General features: G+C 35.7%; 1 protein-coding gene across 1 annotated transcript in view; it reads right to left on the minus strand.

Moving 5' to 3' along the window:
• Positions 1-1906: 1906 nt before the first annotated feature.
• ddr2l (discoidin domain receptor family, member 2, like) overlaps positions 1907-23617 on the minus strand; it is a 51468-nt gene continuing 29757 nt past the window's right edge. Inside the window, exons 6-17 of the mRNA XM_016231559.1 lie at positions 23185-23290; positions 18340-18526; positions 15344-15590; positions 14688-14780; positions 14236-14390; positions 12937-13141; positions 8109-8353; positions 7721-7848; positions 6506-6703; positions 4038-4272; positions 3449-3598; positions 1907-2049 (exon numbers count right to left, since the gene is read on the minus strand). Coding sequence (XP_016087045.1) covers positions 1912-2049; positions 3449-3598; positions 4038-4272; positions 6506-6703; positions 7721-7848; positions 8109-8353; positions 12937-13141; positions 14236-14390; positions 14688-14780; positions 15344-15590; positions 18340-18526; positions 23185-23290 — 2087 coding nt within the window. The 3' untranslated portion in view covers positions 1907-1911. The remainder of the gene's footprint in view (positions 2050-3448; positions 3599-4037; positions 4273-6505; positions 6704-7720; positions 7849-8108; positions 8354-12936; positions 13142-14235; positions 14391-14687; positions 14781-15343; positions 15591-18339; positions 18527-23184; positions 23291-23617) is intronic.

Below are 23617 nucleotides of genomic sequence, written 5' to 3' on the forward strand. Positions count from 1 at the left end.
TAACAACCTATTTTACTTCTATAATTGGACATCTGCATGTGGAGCGTGAAGGTCAAATTCGCCCCAAGAACCTCTTGACGTATCACAATGGAAATGCTTCTTGTTTTTTTTTTTACATTAACCAAGAACCAAGTTATTACATTTTGATGAAATACTACAACAACAAACATTGTCTTGTTTGGTCCATTGGTCTGTTCTCATTTCATGTTGACTTTAAAGTGGCCTGTTAGAAGTTGGGGGAACAAACAGTGCATTCAATTGCACGTCAGTCCTTTGTTGGCTCTATAACCCTCTCCTTTCTCCTCCGAAAGGGTTTTTAATCTAACTATAACAGTAGTTCTGCTAGATCCAGGCAGAGCAAGTCTCTGACCCGGCTATATCCAAAGAACCTGTAAAAACATTCATATTTAGAGAGCAAAACAACAAATAATATCTTAAGACACGGTAACTCCAGTGTGGGGGTAAATAAGGAACAAAATAGACAAAAATGAAATAAAAACCAAAGACAGCAGTGCTTAACGATACACAACCACAGTTTTGACAAACACAACATTTGTCCAGTTGGTTCCTTCTGCCTAGAATATACAGTAGGCTCAAGAGTCACTGTTCTTCTGGGAAAAAGACAGAAATAACATGTATGATAAAGAAAAAAAGGGAAAGAACAACAAGTCTAAAAAAAATCTCAAGTGTCTCTGGATTGGAAAAAAAGCTCTTTGAGTCCCAATGGAGATGAATATGTGAGTGGATAAATGAATGAATGCCTTTTGTGAAATCTCGTCATCTCTAGATCTCTCCTCCTTTGGATTTCTACCGCTCTAATGACGCTACATTGTGGCTATAATGTTCCTGCTCTACTTCAGTGACTGGCGAGCAGTCAGAAGACTTGCATAACAGTTTTCCTCCAGGTTATTTCAGTAGAGCAGGTTTCGGTCATGAGTGGGGTGCAAAAGTTAGCAGGGCCTGATACAATCTGTGAAAAGTGGGGCGATCTGCAATGTCACGACTCCAGCAACGCATCATCAGCTCGAACAGAGAGGATGGACAGAGTGGTGGGGCGGAGAGAAAGATCTAGGGAGAAAGAGAGAGAAAAAACATAGTTAAGAAATCTTTCAGATGAAACATCCATGTAAATGATGTATAAGTTCATGCAAAGGTTTGTGGTTGTGCATTAATTCAGTCTCAGAGTTTGCCAGAAAAAAAATGAACAATCTTTATTTTGGATCATTTCTTTTCAGACCTCACTTTAGTCCAATTCACATTAATTCAGATTCATTCACTTTTCAAATTAATACCATATGTCCATATAGAACAAAACCATTTAATTCAAAAATAAATAATTTATCTCAAATTATTTTACTTGTATAATAATTGTGTATATATATATATATATATATATATATATATATATGATTAATCGCGATTAATCGCATCCAAAATAAAGGTTTTTGTTTACATAATATATGTATGTGTACTGTTTATTTATTAAGTATATACAAATACGCACATGTATTATATATAAATATATTGAATATATAAACATAACATATTTTTCTTAAATATATACATGCATGAGTTTGTATTTATATATACATAATAAATATACACAGTACACATATATTATGTAAAGAAAAAAAGGGAAAGAACAACAAGTCTAAAAAAAATCTCAAGTGTCTCTGGATTGGAAAAAAAGCTCTTTGAGTCCCAATGGAGATGAATATGTGAGTGGATAAATGAATGAATGCCTTTTGTGAAATCTCGTCATCTCTAGATCTCTCCTCCTTTGGATTTCTACCGCTCTAATGACGCTACATTGTGGCTATAATGTTCCTGCTCTACTTCAGTGACTGGCGAGCAGTCAGAAGACTTGCATAACAGTTTTCCTCCAGGTTATTTCAGTATAGCAGGTTTCGGTCATGAGTGGGGTGCAAAAGTTAGCAGGGCCTGATACAATCTGTGAAAAGTGGGGCGATCTGCAATGTCACGACTCCAGCAACGCATCATCAGCTCGAACAGAGAGGATGGACAGAGTGGTGGGGCGGAGAGAAAGATCTAGGGAGAAAGAGAGAGAAAAAACATAGTTAAGAAATCTTTCAGATGAAACATCCATGTAAATGATGTATAAGTTCATGCAAAGGTTTGTGGTTGTGCATTAATTCAGTCTCAGAGTTTGCCAGAAAAAAAATGAACAATCTTTATTTTGGATAATTTCTTTTCAGACCTCACTTTAGTCCAATTCACATTAATTCAGATTCATTCACTTTTCAAATTAATACCATATGTCCATATAGAACAAAACCATTTAATTCAAAAATAAATAATTTATCTCAAATTATTTTACTTGTATAATAATTGTGTATATATATATATATATATATATATATATATATATGATTAATCGCGATTAATCGCATCCAAAATAAAGGTTTTTGTTTACATAATATATGTATGTGTACTGTTTATTTATTAAGTATATACAAATACGCACATGTATTATATATAAATATATTGAATATATAAACATAACATATTTTTCTTAAATATATACATGCATGAGTTTGTATTTATATATACATAATAAATATACACAGTACACATATATTATGTTAACAAAAACCTTTATTTGGGATGCGATTAATCGCAATTAATCGTTTGACAGCACTAATATATATATATATATATATATACTGTATATATTCGTAATGTATATACGCACACACACACACACAAATCAGAGGTCGATCAATATTGGATTTTGCTGATACAAAAAATAATGTTTAAAATAAAAATCAACAGTTTATTGTGCCGATACTAGTAAAATTAGTATGCTGAATGTGATAAATAATAGTAGTTGTCTTTTCTTCCTGTGATGGGGCAGCCCAGAGAGAAGCTTCAAGAGTTTACAATGAATTAAAAGAAGATATAGTTTATTCTGTATTGCGTTAAATACTAATACAATCCTGAAAAAAAATGATTTTATGCATAATGCGGGACTTTTAATTGTAAACTGTACTAAAACGCAAAGGGACTCTTATTTTGAAATGTATATGCTTTACTTCCAACTGCTCATCACATTTATTTAATTAAATCAGCCTTTTGAAGTCTAATAATCGTTAGTCTGTATTGCAATTCTAGTTTTTCTGTCCACAAAATAAAAGACCTTTTAAAATGATCATTAAAACTTTGTTATACCATTTAACTTTTTATGACCTTAAATTTGATCAAACTGAATTTAAGACTTTAAGCACCCACAAGAACCCTGCTCATTTCACTTCAGATCCATTTGCTTCACTGCAAATCGATTCACTTCACCTCAGAACGATTCACTTAACTTCAGATTAGTTTACTTTGCCAAAGGATTCACTTCACCAAATGCAAAGTAAAATGCACTCACTTCAAATCAAAAGCGAAACCAAAATCAAAGTAAAGTTCAAGTTTTCCAAGTGTGTACCTGTCTCCCCTGGTTTCGGAAGAATTCGCCGGTGTTCTCGATGACCTGTTCATCAGACAGCAGGCTGTAGGGCTGCTCCTTACATAAAGTGAAGATCTCCCACAGAGTTACTCCAAATGCCCACACGTCACTAGCTGTTGTGAACTTTCCCTAAAAACACACACACACATACTGCACTGATACAAAGAAAGAAAGTCACTGCAAACAAATGTCTCCACCTAACAGTTAAATGTACATTTTTTTTGAAAGATGTCTCTTATGCTCACCAAGGCTCCATTTATTTGATTAAAAATACAGTAAAAACAGTAATATTGTGAAATATTTGAATATATTTTCAATCTAATTTATTCCTGTGATGCAAAGCTGAATTTTCAGCATCATTACTTCAGTCTTCAGTGTCACATGATCCTCCAGAAATCATTCTAATATGCTGATTTGCTGCACAAGAAATATTTTTTATTATTATCAATGCTGAAAACAGTTGTGCTGCTTAATATTTCTGTGAAAACCAAGATGCATTTCTCTTCCAGGAATCTTTGATGAATAGAATGTCCAAAAGAACAGCATTTACAGCCTCTTTTTCCCTCACCAGTAAGATGCTCTCCCAGGCCATCCAGCGTATAGGCAGTACAGCGCGCCCCTGTATACGATAGTAATCACTACTGTACAAGTTTCTGCTCATGCCGAAATCAGAGATCTTTATGGTGAGATGACGGTCCAGGAGGCAGTTCCGTGTGGCCAGATCACGATGCACAAAATTCAGAGAAGCCAAGTACTTCATCCCAGAAGAGATTTGCACCGACATGTGCAACATGTCAGCAATGCTGCAGAGACAGAAATAAAAGAGTCTTGAGTTCATGTGAATAAAACAGCAAATGCACACAAAATATGACCTGGCTTCAAACCTGTATCAAATGCACAAATGAGACTTGAAAGCTATATCGGAGATGGAAATCTTAATTTTGATCTTTTTTCTCATATAAAACTATATTTTGGCTTCAGAAGACTTGTGCAATAGTCATATGGACAACGTTTACAATACTTTTTGGAGCCCCAGAACATTCAATTTCAAAGCATGCAAAAGAATGACACAGATATTCTGTTAAAAGTCTTCTGCGTGAATATATATATATATATATATATATATATATATATGAATATAAAATTTTAATAATACAAAAAACTTAAATATTACATGAAAACCTTAAAAAAGGAAATAAATAAGTATAAAGTGCTAAAATGACTAAAACGGAAATAAAAATAAATTAAAGCTAAATAGAAATATTAAAAAAAGAATAACAATGACAAAAGCACATGACAAAACTACTAAAACAAACTAAAATAAAAAAACATGCAAAATATTAATAAATACTATATTAGTATAAACTAGTGATCGACCGATATTGATTTTTTATAACCGATACTGATACCAATTATTTGCATGTTTATGTGCCCGATAACCGATATGCAGAACCAATATTTATTTACTGTTATAAAGTAAATAAATGACTGAGTGAAGTAAGAACATACTTCACTTTGGTTTTTCCTCTTTTCAGTCATCTTTTTTTTTTAAAGTGTTGAAAATTAGCAGTCTTTCATGTTAAAATTAATCTTCATACTACCACAAAAAAAGCATCAACAGCAACAACAATAATATTAACCATAAGAAAAATAAATGTCTAATGTTTTCAAATGGAGAAAATAAATAAAAGACAGGAGTCATATCAACTTCATTTTAAACTACAGTTTTAGTAGGTTTATAAGCTGTTTAATAGCTACAGAGTCAAGAATAATTCACTGGATAATGTTAATTCACTGAATAATATTCTTTGGAGTATTGGAATATAACAAACAAAACATCGTATTTTATTGCATTTCTCAACTGGAATGTTATATCAGAATTATTAATAATGTATTTGTCGTTCTAGATTATGAAATGCCTGCTGACAGCGTGGTTTATCTATGCAGTTACACAGAACTATACTCAAACTGCATTCGCTCGTGGAGATAAATAATTTATTTCCATAGAGTTTTTATTTAGATGTTTATTAGCGAAATATTGGTTATATAGTAAATGTTAATACAATTTAGGGCATTTTAAACAAGTGAATCTTGTTAAAAGTTACATGCGCTGGCCGTGCTGGGGCATTTCCTGAGCATCAACTTGGTGAGTGAACAGCAATATGAAAGCGGCTTCACGAGACTAATGATGAGCAAATATACAACAGAGAGAATTAAATTCAGCGCTTTTATTTCCAACATGCGCTTATTCATGGCTGTATTATTTAACTCATGCAAAGTTACGTCTTTATTGGGAGAGGATCTTGACGGATTATCTACGTGACTCCGACTTCACGAGACTAACGATGAGCATAGACAACAGAGAGAGAATTCAATTCATTGTCTCGTCTCCCCTTAGATGTGCTGCAATGGCGATCCTGCGTGCAATTCTCAAAACACCCACAAGATGGCGGCGTTTATCGGTGAATCCGATATTACAAAACCGATATCCAATTATGGTAAAATGCTTAAATATCGGGGAAAATATCGGTAAATCGATATATCGGTCGATCTCTAGTATAAACAATAATAAATCTAATAGTATAATAGTATAAATAATACTAAAATAACACTGGTGTGAAAGGAAGAAAGAAAATCATACAGGTTTGAAACAACTTGAGGGTGAGTAAAATATATATTTTTTTCATTTTGTGTTCAGCAATTGAGTGTAACAAATCTGATTGCTGGTACTTCTTCAAAAATGCAGGTTTTTAATTCAGGTTTTCAAAAAAGGACAGACTGAAATTATTTATTGACGTTATTATTAATACGACTTGAAGACTCAGAGGTCTCACTTCAAAACTTGGCTTCATTTTTACCCTGTGATCTGAAACATTTCCATCATAAATTGAGAGCTGACTTGAAACTGGAAGGTTAAGTTGAAGAATTCGGAGGTTAAGAATGTTAAGCTTGACTCTGACTTGTAGAATAGCGATATTGACGAGTCTGGAGATGAAAGTCTGTACATGTCAGGCTTCTTCATAATGATGGACACACCTGACAGACGGAATGTTGTTGGCATGTGTGAGTGTGCTCTCTATCTCTCTCTGGGACAGGAACATGTTGAGGTCTCCGTTCTCCATGTACTCCGTCACCATGCAGAGCGGGTCGGAGCTCACGCACACGCACAGCAGCTGAATGATGTTTGGGTTATTCAGACGCGACATGATCTTTATCTCCTTCAGGAAGTCATTTCTACACAGACACAAAAGTCCGAAAGGTTATCATGGGATCAGGAGAAAGGTTAAATGTCAGCATCCATCAGTAAATATTGACTGACGATAATAAATGAGAAATAAAATCCAGCTGTAAACGGATGAACACTTTCTGACAGAAAAATTCCAATGATAACTGTGCATTCTTAAACAATTTTATACATTTTATGAAGGATTAGGAGTCTATTAGAAGCAGTGTTGCGCTCTTTACTTCAAAAATGTAATTTATTACATCTGTGTAAGCTTTTATCCTGACAAAATCAGTGTAATGGCAATATTTCCATCCCCTGTATGTAAGCTTTTCCATATTCAAGCTTTCCTGATGCACTGGCGACTTCATGTGCCTGTGTGAGTAGTGAATATTATGAAAATAAATCTAGGAATTATTGGATTGTTGGATTTCAAATCAGTAGGGGTTGAGGCATCAAAAGTAACTAAGTAACTAGCTGTTTTATGGATGGTAACTGTAATATTATTACTGAAACCTTATTATTAATTAGTTATACTACTAGTTACCGCAAAAAGTAATATTATTACAGTAACTAGTAATTACAACTAGTAACAACTAGTTACTGCCCAGCACTGATTAGGAGTAAAATTTTCTTCACATAGAAAAAAAATTATATAAAATAAATAAATAAATCACTTTAAAAATCAATGAATACTTTGACATTTTAAATAATTTATTTATAAAAAATATGAATTATGTATATCTATCTATCTATCTATCTATCTATCTATCTATCTATCTATCTATCTATATATAAAATGAAATTAAATATAACACATATTTAATCATTTCTGTTATATAAAACAAAAATGTTAAACTTGCCAAACTTTCTATTTGCCTATTGTTTTTCTTAATCCATGTGTCGACCAAATAAAACACAACATAATTACATAACCATTTCCAAACTTTTAAGCAAGAGCTTCCCAGAAGCCTCACTCTATGATGCAACTTTCCAATCAATTGCTTTTTGTGTGTCCCCCCCCAAACCTGGCATTGCTGGTGGCATCTGCTCTGAGTTGTTTAACTGCTACCAGCACCGGCCTGCCGTCCTGCTCCGGTAACGGTGCACCCTCTCCCAGAAACTCAGCCAAACCCTCGGCCTCACATAAATGTACCTGGTAACAGCAACAATAGTATGAACATGTGCGAACAAACATAAAGCATGGGAACGGAAACACACTTGCATGCAAAACACCAACGTACTATGGTATTACCATGTCATGCAACAAATATCAGGCATTGCAACACTGTTTTTTATAAAACAGTGTAAAGAGTGTGTGAAAAGATCCCAACTAACTCTGAATAAAAGACAAAGGAACCAAAGGAACAACAGCAGCGGTAAGAAAGCCTCCTGCTGTGCTTCATCGGGACTCACCTCACCAAACTGGCCTTCTCCCAGTTTCTCTCTGAACAGCAGTCTCTCTCGAGGGAACTCGGCCACCGAGATGTCCTTTCGTGTCAGGGAATCAACGGTGAGGGCCGGAACGGCATACATGTTGCTGCCAGTGACGCCCTGCAGACTAATGATGTCTGTTTCAGCGTAGTGCGGCACGCTGCTCTGAAAACACTGGTGCGGGGTGCACAGGGTAACGTCAGGTTCGGCGTATCCTCCGCTACAGGCTGCACAGAGAAAGAGATGTCAACATGTCAGTAAGCTTGGCCAATTCTAATTTATATTAGTAATTATTTTATATTTTATCTTTCCCATTGCATTCTATTTTACTTTCCCCTTCATTTCATGCATCTCTTTATTTGCCACCCTATTTATTTTCTATACAGTTCATCCAAAAATAAAAATTCTGTCATCATTTATTCACCCTTTTGTTTTTCCAAACCTGTATGAGTTTTCTGTGGAACTCAAAAAGAAATTTCGAAGAATGCTGGTAATCAAACAGTTTTGGGTCCCATAGTCTTCCATAGTATTTCCATACTAGTCAATGGGAGCCAAAATTGTTTGGTTACATTCTTTAAGATGTCTTCTTTTGTGTTCCACAAAAAATATTATGGAAGTCAAATGGACTCCAAAACTGTTTGGTTAACAACAATCTTAAAATATTTTTTTCATTGACTTCCATAGTATTTTTTATCCATACTATGGAAGTCAATGGCACCCGAAACCATTTGGTACCAACATTCTTCAAAATATCTTCTTTTGGGTTCCACAAAAAATATTATGGAAGTCAAATGGACTCCAAAACTGTTTGGTTAACAACAATCTTAAAATATTTTTTTCATTGACTTCCATAGTATTTTTTATCCATACTATGGAAGTCAATGGCACCCGAAACCATTTGGTACCAACATTCTTCAAAATATCTTCTTTTGGGTTCCACAAAAATACAATGGAAGTCAATGGGACCCTGAAACTGTTTGGTTCCCAATATCTTCGAAATATCTCCTTTTGTGTTCCACAAAAAATGCTACACAATCTGACCAATCATAATGACGAATCTGCCATTTTGCCCGACAAACAAACCAAACAACAGAGTAGAATAACATCACTGGACTTTTGTGCTGTAACTAGCAGAGGAAGAGATGATCGGTTCACGCATTTTTTCCATCTCAAAAATATATCTAAATTACGACCTATGCTCTCAATGTCAAATGCAGAAATGTTAAATCATGCGTTCATGACCTCAAGGTTAGATTATTGTAATGCTTTATTGGGTGTTTATTCTGCACACTTAATAAACAAACTCCAGCTGGTCCAAAGTTCTCAGAGTTCTTACTAGAACCAGGAAGTATGACCATATTAGCCCGGTTCTGTCAACACTGCACCGGCTCCCTATTAAACATCGTATAGATTTTAAAATCTTGCTTATTACTTATAAAGCCCTGAATGGTTTAACACCTCAGTATTTGAACAAGCTCTTATTGCAATATAGTCCTCCACATCTGCTGCGTTCTCAAAACTCTGGCAATTTGATAACACCTAGAATATCAAAATCAACTGCGGGCGGCAGATCCTTTTCATATTTAGTGCCCAAACTCTGGAATAACCTACCTAACATTGTTCGGGAGGCAGACGCACTCTGTCAGTTTAAATCTAGATTAAAGACCCATCTCTTTACCCTGGCTTACACATAACACACTAACACATTTCTAATATTCAAATCCGTTAAAGGATTTTTAGGCTGCATTAATTAGGACAACCAGAACCGGGAACACTTCCCATAACACCCAATGTACTTGCTACATCGTTAGAAGAATGGCATCTACGCTAATATTAGTCTGTTTCTCTCTTATTCCGAGGTCACCAGATCCAGTCTGTATCCAGATCAGATGGTCACTGCAGTCACCCGGATTCAGTACGTATCCAGTCCAGATGGTGGATCAGCACCTAGAGAGGACATCTACAGCCCAGAACGTCAGTGGAGATCAGGACAACTAGATGAGTCTCAGAGACAGATCCCCAGTAAAGACCTTGTCTCCTAGACGGCCACCAGGACAAGACCACAGGAACTAATTGAGTCCTCTGCACAATCTGACTTTGCTGCAGCATGGAATTTAACTGCTGGTTTCGTCTGGTCAGAGGAGAACTGGCCCCCCGACTGAGCCTGGTTTCTCCCAGGGTTTTTTCTCCATTCAGTCACTGATGGAGTTTTGGTTCCTTGCTGCTGTCGCCTCTGGCTTGCTTAGTTGGGGACACTTTATTTCCAGCGATATCGTCGACTTGATTGCACAGATACTATTCCAACTGAACTGAGCTGGATGATGACATCACTGAATTCAATGATGAACTGCCTTTAACTGAAAATTGAGTGTTTACTATTGTCATTTTGCATTATTGACACACTATTTTCCTAATTAATGCTGTACAGTTGCTTTGACACAATCTGTATTGTTAAAAGCGCTAAATAAATAAAGGTGACTTGGAAACTTGACTTGCCACTTGAACTGAGGTGCTACAGCGATCTGTCACGACACGTTTATAGTTTGAATTTCTTAAAAAAAATGACTAAATTTGAAAGCTGAGACTTTGTTTCATACCAAAAGTAACCTGCTCTGTCTTGTCTATCGGCGAGTTGTCAGTGTCCACGATGTATTTTTTACTGCGTGAGAACATGATTTGTGCCGTGAGAGTGGCATGGCTTGTCGGACATAGCAACAGTAAGTAAGGGGGGGCGGGTCTTTGTAAAGGGTCAATTAGTAGGTGTGCTCTGGAGCCTGCCTTCTTTAGGCCCTTTCGCACCGCTTTAGTTCCAGAACTAAACGTACAGTACTAAAGTACTGGGACGATTTTGCGCGAACTATTTCCCAGTACCATTTAAAGGGTTGCATTCGCACCGAGAGTGTGTACTAAGAAGTGACGTAAGCCAGTCGACAGCGACGTCATTTGTGCGCGGCGGGAAATGAGTCAGTTTCAGGTACATGTACTTACACTAAAGTTCAGTTTGGAGTCAGAAAGATTTTATTTTAGAGAAATGAATACTCTTATTCTGCAAGGAAACATTAAACTGATAAAAAGTGACAAAGACATTTATAATGTTATAAATAAATAAATACTGTTCTTTTGAACTTCCCATTCATCAAAAAAATTGTGATTTTTTTTTTCACAAAAATATTAAGATGGCAGAATAAAGTAAAAACTAAAATATAAAAACATTATTTTAAATTAAAATCATATTTTACAATATTACTGTATTTATTGTATTTTCAATTAAATAAATGCAGCCTTGGTGAACAAGAATTTTTTTTTTAATCTTTAAAAAAACCTTACTATATACTGTATGTTTGTATTTATTTGATTATATTAACAAAACAAAAAAAGAAATGCTGGTTTTATACTTATATGCAATGATTTAAAGGGACAGTTCACCCAAAAATGGAAATTCTGTGATCATTTATTTACCCTCCTGTTGCTTCAGAACCGTATGCTTTTTTTTCTGTAGAACATAAAAGCAGATATTTTGAAGAATGTTGCAGTTGCTGGTATTTTTATTTCATACTATGGAAGTCAATGGTCAAAAGCAACTGTTTTGTTACCAACATTCTTCAAATTATCTTCTTTTGCATTCAACAGAAGAAAACAACTCATAGAGGTTTGGCCCAACTTGAGGGTGAGTAAATTACAGATTTTTTGCATGAACTATCCTTTAAGGCAATCGTTTTATATTGTGGCATTTTTAATTCATAAAGATTCATGGGATCAGTAGTTCACTCAGCTCACCAGGGTTTGACACAAAGTTAGTGTGTGTTTGTGTATAATGGATGGTACCAGAAGCCTCTGCGCTTTGCGACAGCTCGGGAAGTTTGTTCCTGAGCGCAGCGGGATCCTGATACTGTGGGTCCAGCAGGAAGATCCTCTCGTAGGGCGGGTCGAGGGAGACGCGCGGGGGCACCAGAAATGAGTCAGTTTCAGGTACTAAAGTTCAGTTTGGAGTCAGAAAGATTTTATTTTAGAGAAATGAATACTCTTATTCTGCAAGGAAACATTAAACTGATAAAAAGTGACAAAGACATTTATAATGTTATAAATAAATAAATACTGTTCTTTTGAACTTCCCATTCATCAAAAGAATTGTGATTTTTTTCTCTCAAAAATATTAAGATGGCAGAATAAAGTAAAAACTAAAATATAAAAACATTATTTTAAATTAAAATCATATTTTACAATATTACTGTATTTATTGTATTTTCAATTAAATAAATGCAGCCTTGGTGAACAAGAATTTTTTTTTTTAATCTTTAAAAAAACCTTACTATATATGTTTGTATTTATTTGATTTTATTAACAAAACAAAAAAAGAAATGCTGGTTTTATACTTATATGCAATGACTTAAAGGGACAGTTCACCCAAAAATGGAAATTCTGTGATCATTTATTTACCCTCATGTTGTTTCAAAACCATATGCTTTTTTTTTCTGTAGAACATAAAAGCAGATATTTTGAAGAATGTTGCAGTTGCTGGTATTTTTATTTCATACTATGGAAGTCAATGGTCAAAAGCAACTGTTTTGTTACCAACATTCTTCAAATTATCTTCTTTTGCATTCAACAGAAGAAAACAACTCATAGAGGTTTGGCCCAACTTGAGGGTGAGTAAATTACCGAATTTTCATTTTTGCGTGAACTATCCTTTAAGGCAATAGATTTATATTGTGGCATTTTTAATTCATAAGGATTCATGGGATCAGTAGTTCATTCAGCTCACCAGGGTTTGACACAAAGTTAGTGTGTGTTTGTGTATAATGGATGGTACCAGAAGCCTCTGCGCTTTGCGACAACTCGGGAAGTTTGTTCCTGAGTGCAGCGGGATCCTGATACTGTGGGTCCAGCAGGAAGATCCTCTCGTAGGGCGGGTCGAGGGAGACGCGCGGGGGCACCGGAGGAGTCTGCAGAATTATAGTGTCACTGCTAGAGGACAAACGTACTGTCACCTCCTCCTCCAAAATACGCCTCGGAGCCTGAGACAGAGAGAGAGACTATTTGTATTACCGTATTTTTCAGAAAATAAGTCGCAAAAAACCCACAGATAATTTGCATCTATGTAATGTATAAACCATGTTTTATCATCAAATTCAGAAATAATGTAAAATACTGCTATATAAAACAAAATGCTAGTTTATAAACACTATGTAGTTCCCTCTCTCCCCAACAATTTCTTTAAATTAAACAATATACTGTATATAACGGCATTCATTATAAACAACATTTATTCTAAACATTGATCACAAACAAACAAATACAAACTGTACGATTTGTGCATGTTTTGCATGCTTAACAATAACTGCATTATATAAGTTGCTTAATAAGTCAGCATCTTTGGCAGCACTTTAAAAGTAAAAAAGTATTTTTACTGCATTATATATGCCTTGTAATGCACTGTATGATCTCATGAATAATTGTAACCACAGTTATAATAAATTATAATACTTATCTATTCGTTGTCACACCTTTATAAAGTATAATGCATTATAACACATGACAGAGAAACCTTCAAATATTATAAAGCATTTTAAATTTGGTTACTATTTATGAAAAGATTTAGTGCATTACGACATACATTATGATACCTTTCTAATGCATTATACATAAAGGCCTTAAGTAAAGTGTTACTGATTTGTTAGCTTTTTAACTTCCGGTGTCCTGCTTTGCTTTATTTTTATCAGTTCAAATCTGCTTCTTGTACAACACTGATTTGTAGTGTAAACAGTTTTACTGTTTGTTGCACTTCTATATTTTTTATAGCTATTTACCAATAGTGGCTAATGAAACGGAAATCTCGCACATTCACTGAAAATGGATATTCACTGGACATTCCAGAATATTTTTATTATTATTATTTTTTTTTTTTAGAAGCGGTGCTTTCTTGGGGATAAATTTAGAGACACAACTTCTCAAAGATGTCACATGTCTGTGAAGTCACATCTTCAAATTCAACTATGCTCATCCTTTCAGTAGACCAAGACACTTTATGCTATTCAAATATTTCATGTATTGTTGAGAAGCATTATAATTTGTTTCATTAATACAAACATTACAGTACACACATACACACCTTCTCCAGGACTTTGCACACATATTGGCACCACAGAATCAGAAAGATGATCACCACTAGTAGAAGAATAATAGTCACCAGACAGCCAATCAGAATCGATGTACTGCCCTCTTCAGGAGAGCCTGTTTTTGATGGTTTTGGTGTGGTCCGGTCCTCTGTCAAACACAGACGGGTTATTAAAGTTCAATCAAAGTGTGTAGAATGCAAGTTAGTACAGTAGACAGGCATACTCATTTGAAGCCAACAGGAAATGATGTTCACAACCCATTTTACTTCCATAATGTGACACATTTCCTTCATTTGTATTCATCGGAAAACTGACTGGATCAGGAAAAGCGTTCTCTATAAGATTTTGGTTAGACAAACATTTAATTTTCTTTGAAATAACATGCAATAAGAAAGTAAACAGTATCAAATGATTACATGTTGAACATAAAAGTGCTGTGATTTACCTGTTTTTTGTGTAGTTTGTGGTACTTTGCTGTTAAGCTCATATGAAGGAGGGGTCAAGACTGGGGGCCTCTGGGCAGGAAGCACATTAGTTGCTGCAATGGAAAATAATTAAAACACAGGATGTTACTAAACCTTAAATTACACCCACTTAAAAATGCATTTATAATTCGAATTAGTACATTATTGCATGCATTTCCAAATGCACAAAGAAATTAAGACGGATTAATAAGGATGCATTACATTGATCAAAAGTGACAGAAAATACTTTTTTATTGTTACAAAAAAACTATTTCAAATAAATGCTGTTTCTGAGCAGCAAATTAGAATTTCTAAAGGATCATGTGACACTGAAGACTGATGCTTTGCATCACAGGAATAAATTAAATTTTAAAATGTATTCAAATTGAAAATTTTGAATTGTAATAATATTTCACAATATTACTGTTTTTATTGTATTTTTGATCAAATAAATCCTTTAGTGAGCATAAGATACTTCTTTCAAAAACATTTTTAAAATTTCTTCCCAAACCCAAAGTTGAAATTAATAAATTGGCAATGATGATATGAAAAGCATTTCACAGTCCTGGATGTATTTTAATGAGGGAATACTGAGAATACCAGTGGGAAGGAGAGGCGAGTTGTTCCAATTTCATACCAGACTGAAATGAGATCTCACTGAACATCATCCAAGTGTCAGCAAAGTAGAAGCGGCAGCACAGCGCCGTAGCCAATCTGTGCTTTAACGGGACGGTCACATAGCGAGCGCTTGGGTTCCGGTCATCTAGAACGGTGTGAAACTCAACCGGTTCTGCTTCCCACTCAGAAATGAGGTGCAACTTAAACACGCAGGACACGGACGCGAAGATCTTCACACCCCGAGAGAACATGTTATTACTGTGAACCTGTTCAAAAGAAGATAAATAAGCATCATTAACATTTAAAGGCTCACATCTGAAGCCTTTCTGTGTTCAGTATAAATCAAGCCTCATTGTACTATAATCAGTCAACATGAACGACGTTAACTATTTTTATTTTTAATAAAGTGATATATTTTCAAGTGAAAGAAGAAAAAAAACAGGAGGAACTGTATTCATTGGGAAATGACTGGATTGAATTGTGAAAAGTTGGAATTATGTACAGTAGTTCAAGGATGCATTAAATGAATCAAAACTGACAGTAAAGACATTTATAATGTTACAAAAGATTTCCATTTAAAAAAAAAAAGCTGTTATTTTGAACTTTCTGTTCATCAAAGTGTCCTGAAAAAATTTATAACATATAAAAACTGACATATTAATGCAGCATACTTTCAAAAACATACAGAAAATTTTTACTGACCCCAAACTTTTAAACAATGCATACAAGTAAATTGTAAGTAAATAATATCGACTCTGATTTCATGCTGACTTATAAATAAATAAAGAAAAATAATTAGATAAAAAGCAACTAAAAGAAAGTGGCCCGACTTCAATAAACGTTATTTTCTAATATATAAAATCATTACTTCAAGATTAAGCACCTAAACCACACTCTCCACAGACACGGGCATGATTATATACAGACACAATAAGCATCGTTATTATGGCAAGCAATCCTGCTCCAACATGCAATTATGTGTTATTATGAGTGAAATATGGTGTATAATTAGTGCTACATTAAAACTGTGTCAGTCAACAAACACTTCAAAGCGCATCAAGTTCAAATTACAAACACTACAGATTTAAACCAGAACACATACTGTACACATGGTAAATGAACGCTTTGGGTTCAGCACAAGTTGAGTTCTATTAACAGCGTTAGTGGATGAAATGCCAATTACCACTGAAAATAAATATGGTCATAAAATTACTGTCCCTCAGTTTGAAAAATGAAGTTACCATAAGGTACTTACAGTGAGGACCGGAAATAAATAAACATCAAAATACACAGTTTCATGTGAATCACCACAATGTTGAAATATTATACTGTTCAAAAGTTTGGGGTCAGTATCACAAAAAAAAAAATCACTTTTATTCAGCAAGTATGCATTAAATTGGTCAAAAGTGACAGTAAAGACATTTATAATGTTACAAAAGATTTATATTTCACATAAATGCTGCTATTTTGAACTTTCTATTAATCAAAAAAATCCTGAAAATTTGTATCACTGTTTCAAAAGTTTCTTGAGCAGTAAATTAGCATATTAAAATGATTTCTTAAAATCATGTGACAGTGACACTGGAGTAATGATGCTGAAAATTCAGCTTTTCATCACAGAAATAAATGACATTTTAAAGGGGTCATATGACGTTGCTAAAAAAACAGTATTTTGTGTATTTGGTGTAATGCAATGTGCTTACGTGGTTTAAGGTTAAAAAAGCACATTATTTTCCACATACTGTAAATGATTGTTTCTCCTCTATGCCCCGCCTTTCTGAAACACGTAGATTTTTACAAAGCTCATTGTTCTGAAAAGCGCGGTGTGCTCTGATTGGCCAGCGATCCAGTGCGTTGTGATTGGCCGAATACCTCAAGCGTGTGACGAAAATGTTACGCCCCTTACCAGGTTCAGATAACTAGTTTCCTCCGTAAAATGCGCTGCACACATCTGAATATTTGGGTTGAACTGTTCTGGAACAGTGTTGTAAATACAACTTAACCACTGATTTCTAGTTGTGTCCTCTTTTGGAAGACCAAACAAAGTAGTTTAGCTTTCGCAACGAAACACACAGCGTCTCCACGACACAGCGGCAGCAAAAATACTACAGCGAGAATCAAAGTTACGTCTTCTCTCTTTGCGTATACATTTGGGCGGAGTTATGCAAATCTTCCCACACAGTGACGTAGATATGTGGGGGCGTGTTCGAACGAGCCGTTTTAGGTAGGCGTGGCTGAGCGTTCACTTTTATAAAGAATATATCTTTGGGTTTGAGACTTTAATCTTAGCGACTTTACTGATCTTCTGTATGCACGAAGAGCTTGGGATACTCCACCCCAAAATGAAAATTTTGTCATTAATCACTTACCCCCATGTCGTTCCAAACCCGTAAAAGCTTTGATCGTCTTCGGAACACAATTTAAGATATTTTGGATGAAAACCGGGAGGCTTGTGACTGTCCCATTGACTGCCAAGTAAATTACACTGTCAAGATCCAGAAAAGTATGAAAGACATCGTCAGAATAGTCCATCTGCCATCAGTGGTTCAACCGTAATGTTATGAAGCGACGAAAATACTTTTGGTATGCGAAGAAAACAAAAATGATGACTTTATTCAACAATTCGTCTCCTCTGTGTCTCTCCGCATCATTGTAGAGCCATTTTGGAGAATATCCTCTGAACGCAAGCAGCGTACGCTATTCTGTTAACATCACACGCCTCCCGGTTTTCATCCAAACTATCTTAAATTGTGTTCCGAAGACGAACAAAGCTTTTAAATTTTCATTTTGGGGTGGAGTAACCCTTTAACACGCCAAAGACAACGGAAAACATGAAATCGCATCACATGACCCCTTTAAAATATATTCAAATAGAAAACAGTTCTTTTGAATGGTAATAATATTTCACTATATTTCTGCTCTTTATCAAAAATACAAGCTTTGCATTTTGCTTTCAAACGCTGGTCCTGTTTACTTCCATACCTGCCTCACACACAGCTTGTGCTTCACTCTCACCTTCATAGAAGTGAAGTTTCGTTGTCTGTCAAACTGGAACTCCATCTCTACATATCCAGGGCCCAAGCTGTCGTTCCTCCAGCCCACATAGTCATATCCGGGCCACAACCGGTCCTGTCTTCTCTGTACGAATTCATCCTGACCGATCACACCATCCGTCAGTTGACCCAGACCCCCAGACAGCTTCCTGTGGGAGCAGAGAGAGACAGGAAGCACTTAGCTTTGGGCGAGGAGTGATTAGCATTCATTCTAGAACTTAAATACAGTCATGATTGTTCTGCCACAGAATGACCCTGAAAAGTGGATGACGAATCAATGTGAAGAAAAAGACAACCAGCAAACTATATATAAAGGGATATTTACCCAAAATATTTTATTTTTATTATTATTATTATTTAATTGGCATTGACTGATATTAGATATTTCATTGTACACACAAAAGTTTAGACTCAATAAGATTTTTTATGTTTTTGAAAGAAGTCTCTTCTGCTCACCAAGGCTGGATTTATTTGATCTAAAATACAGTAAAAACAGGAATATTGTGAAATATTATTACAATTTAAAATAGCTGTTTTCTATTTAATATATGCAATTTAAATGTAAAATTTATAATGTAATCTATTCTTGTGATGCAAAGCTGAATGTTCAGCATCATTACTCCAGTCTTCAGTGTCACATGATCCTTCAGAAATCATTCTAATATGCTGATCTGCTGCTCAAGAAACATTTCTTATTATCATTATCAACATTTGTGATGCAAAATATTTTTGTGGAAATCGTAATATGTTTTTTCAGGATGAATAAAAAAAGTTTGATGAATAAAAAGTTCAAAAGAACAACATTTATTTGAAATAGAAATCTTTTGAAACATTATAAAAGTCTTTACTGTCATTTTTGATCGATTTAAATACAATCTTGCTGAATAAAAGTATTACTTACTTTAGAACTATACAACTATAAACTTTACAATGGTAGTGTACTTATTTCTATTATTATTATATTTAGATGACCTTTTCCACCAACTAAAATACACGTAAAATTAATCTTTAAAAACATTGAAAGTTAAATAACAATGTTAAATCAAATGTAATATTTATTATATCTCAAATTTAATGTTCATTTTTCATTCTAAATATTGTAATGTTGTGATGCTTAAATGTACTTTCATTAAATGTAAATGTACTTACAGTCATTTAAAATATTTTTTCAAGTTTTATTTTTATTTAATTAGACAAAACAAAACAGAATTTCAATATCAGCTAATTTTACATTTTTATTTATCAATTACATACACTGAACAAAATTATAAACGCAACACTTTAGTTTTTGCCCCCATTTTTCATGAGCTGAAATCGGTTTGCATAACCAAAGAATTTCTGAACAAACTGTCAGAAACAGTCTCAGGGAAGCTCATCTGCATGCTCGTCGTCCTCATCAGGGTCTCGACCTGACTGCAGTTCGTCGTCGTAAGCGACTTGAGTGGGCAAATGCTCACATTTTGATGGCATCTGGCACTTTGGAGATGTGTTCTCTTCACGGATGGATCCCGGTTTTCACTGTACAGGGCAGATGGCAGACAGCGTGGATGGCGTCGTGTGGGTGAGCGGTTTGCTGATGTCAACGTTGTGGATCGAGTGGCCCATGGTGGCGGTGGGGTTATGGTTAGGGATGGGTACCGAAACTCGGTATTTAATCGGTCTCGGGGCTAAATTATGAAAGACTGGAGTATCGATAAGCTCTGACGTTAACGGTTCTGCTATCGGTACTGGAGAAATTAAGAAAACGCACATACATTTATTATTGCTATATAAATGATCTTGCAAATTCTATCTCACCAGAGTCACCAGCTGTTTTTCAAACATTTGTCTATGATGCAATTTTGCTATTCGTAATTCAGAAGCGAGATCGCCCCCACGCGGAGGAGCTTCAGCACGTGCAACATGAAAGCCCTTTTTTTTATTTTTCGATTTTGGCTTCTAAGGATTATACAAAAGAAGACATGAGGTAAAGCTATTAAAAACTAGCTGCGTTTCGTATTGTGCAACTTCTTTCCCTTCACAGCGGTGCGCATTCGTTCCTCCCTAAAACCCAAATTTAAAGTCAGAATCAGCTCAGTCGGTGATTGTTGTAAGATGCAGTCTTTACTGTTGCTAAATTGCGGGACATGTTTGATAATAAAACGTTGAAAGCACAATCCGCACAAGAGACGCTGTGCTTCAAGCTGAAATGTGTGCGCGGCATGCTCCAAAACGGACAAACAAATTACACTTTGAGCTTCAGGTGCACGTCCAAACGATCAAATACACACAAAATATGTCCAAATGGCCGGCTTGGAGAGTATTTACTTAAACACAGTTTATGTCTTAAGTGGAGGAGAACAGTTGGGAGAAAATCCGTTGTGTGTCAATATATTTGTCATGAATCCGGTCTATGAACTTCAATTCACTCACCACCAGAGGTCACCCTTCCATTACATTGACTCTCGCACTACACAAACTGTTGCATGTCATCCCGGACTACATATCCCATCATCCATTGCACTGATTGCACACCGCACTGATTGCACACAGCTGTAACCAATCTCACACATTCACTATATAACACTCACTCAGATCCCTCTCACACGGCCGAGTATTGTAAGCGCATATCACTCACCTAGTGATAGCTACTTTACGGAGCCAGTTCCCTGTCCTTGTTTAAGTATTTAGTTCTAGTTTCCATAGTCTAGTCATAGTCTTGTCTTGCCTGCTTTCCCGTGTTACCTGATTATTGCCTGTTTCTCTTGGATTAACCCTTTGCCTGCTGTTTCGGACTGTGTTTGCACCTTGCCTGGACTCTAGCTTGTGTTATTGGATAACCCCTCGTGTCAAGCCCTCTAGATATTGTTAGCTGCTGATTGACCACGCCCGTTTTGGATTACTCTTCTGTCTTGCCCTTAATATACCTGTATGCCATTGTCTGACCCATGCCTTTTTCATGACCACACCCTTTAAAAAAGCCTTGCAGAGGGATCCGCACGTCTCACGTCTCGTTCGCCCTGTAACAATATTGTCTTAAAGTGACAGACTGGCGCTTGGGCCATCAAAATGCAAATCTGCTCTTAATCTGAATAACGTTATAGCTTTAATAAGCATTGATCTATCAATACATACAATGAAAACTATGCAGTGTTCATTTACATTTGATTACTTTTAGATTTCTTTTGTAGGCTATTACTTACCTGAACAGTAATGTTAGTAGAACTTCATGGAAAAATGACAGCACTGTTTATTTAATTTAATTTATATATTTGTTTTATTGTATTTGTCAGTTTGTTTTACTTTGTTTCTTTGTTCATGTTTTTACTGTATCTTATGTATAAAACACTAAAAATGCCTGCACACTGGTGAAATTACAAATTGATGTTTTATACTCATTTCATTAAATGTTTATTTTACATTTCAGAATATGTTAATTCAGCTCTTAATTTGTCATATATATATATACTGTATATAAATAACAAAACGTACCGTTAAAGTACCGAATCGATAAGCAGTATCGATAAGAGTAGTTATACCGTTAAAACCTTAACGATACCCATCCTTAGTTATGCTATGGGCAGGCGTTTGTTATGGACAACGAACACAGGTGCATTTTATTGATGGCATTTTGAATGCACAGAGATACCGTGACGAGATCCTGAGGCCCATTGTTTCCACGACCATCACCTCATGTTGCAGCATGATAATGAACAGCCCCATGTTGCAAGGATCTGCACACAATTCCTGGAAGCTGAAAACATCCCAGTTCTTGCATGGCCAGCATACTCACCGGACATGTCACCCATTGAGCATGTTTGGGATGCTCTGGATCGGCATATACGACAGCGTGTTCCAGTTCCTGCTAATATCCAGCAACTAGTCTTAGATCTTTGAGTTCAGCTCATGAAAAATGGGAGCAAAAACTAAAGTGTTGCGTTTATAATTTTGTTCAGTGTATTTTTCCACCATATTCACAGGAGCAAATTACTTTTAGTACTTTAGTACTTTTGAACTTATGTGTATGCATTTCTTATTTAGAACTAATTCTTTCATTCTGGTATACAAAGGTTGAAACTAAATATATTTTCAATTTAACAACGTATCTTAAAGGGGTGGTTGATTGCGATTTCACTTTTTTAATGTTTGTTAGTGTGTAATGTTGCTGTTTGATCATAAACAATATCTGCAAAGTTATGAAGCTGAAAGTTCAATGCAAACGGAGATATCGTCTTTTAAAATTCTGGCAGTTTAATGCCTACAAAAATTACTGGTAAGGGACTACAACGAGTTACTTCCCAGGTCCGTTACGTCAAGAACCCATAATTTTAACCCATAAGTCCCCGCCTCCGGGAACACGCAGCAAAGAGGGCGAGGCCATGCTGCGCTGCTTTAGAGAAGAGGAAGAGAAAACTAGGGGTGCACGTAAAAATCTATTGATATATGAATCGCGATTCTGTCTTCTAACGATTCTAATGGATTTACAAGTTTCAAAATGTTCTAAAGCAGCGTTCTCATCCTGTTCCTGGCCTCGCCCTGCTCTGCACATGCTCTGCATCTCTCTCTCTCTCTCTCATTCAAATCATCAGCTCAGTGAATACACTTAGAATACACTATAAAAAAAACAGTCAACCATCCCTTTAATTTGTCTGTGTATTTAAGTTCCTGTCTGTTCAGTTAGTGTTGGTCGGATTTTGTCTATGTTTTCACGTGTGCTAAGCCTTCCTCTTGTGGATTTACCTTCTGTGTGGAATATTAAAGATACTTTTACCTTCATCATCTTCGTGAGTGTTTTGAGTGCACCTGAGTGTGACAATTAGACCTTCACCTGCGCTCCAGAGCCCCGTCGTACATGGAGTCGTTGAGAGGTGTAATGGGATAGCCAGGAGCCATCATGGTCTGGCCCTCTGGAGAGTTGTACGCTGTCAGGCCATCTGCACAGCAGGAGAAAGAGAAAACAGAGAGGCCCCAAACTTTAATATTGCTTTAGCTTTAGAATGTAATTACTCATTTCTCTTGGCTCACGTTTAAGGCACTAGAGTAATTGAGGTCAAACGAAACTAAGCAGCAAATCAGACACAGGCCACAGCTGCTCGAGTGTGAGACGCCAAAACGATCTGTTTTAGTCTGTAGCCCATATGCAAGTGTGAAACTGAGGCCCTGTTAACACCTGATATTAAGATGTGTTTTGGTCGATCGGATCACAAGTAGACGAGTGAGACCATGGATCGCGGAAGGGCACTCGGGCCTGGGCTGGTACA

Source organism: Sinocyclocheilus grahami, unplaced genomic scaffold, assembly GCF_001515645.1.
Source record: "Sinocyclocheilus grahami isolate Dianchi unplaced genomic scaffold, SAMN03320097.WGS_v1.1 scaffold394.1, whole genome shotgun sequence".
Taxonomy (NCBI): Eukaryota; Metazoa; Chordata; class Actinopteri; order Cypriniformes; family Cyprinidae; genus Sinocyclocheilus; species Sinocyclocheilus grahami.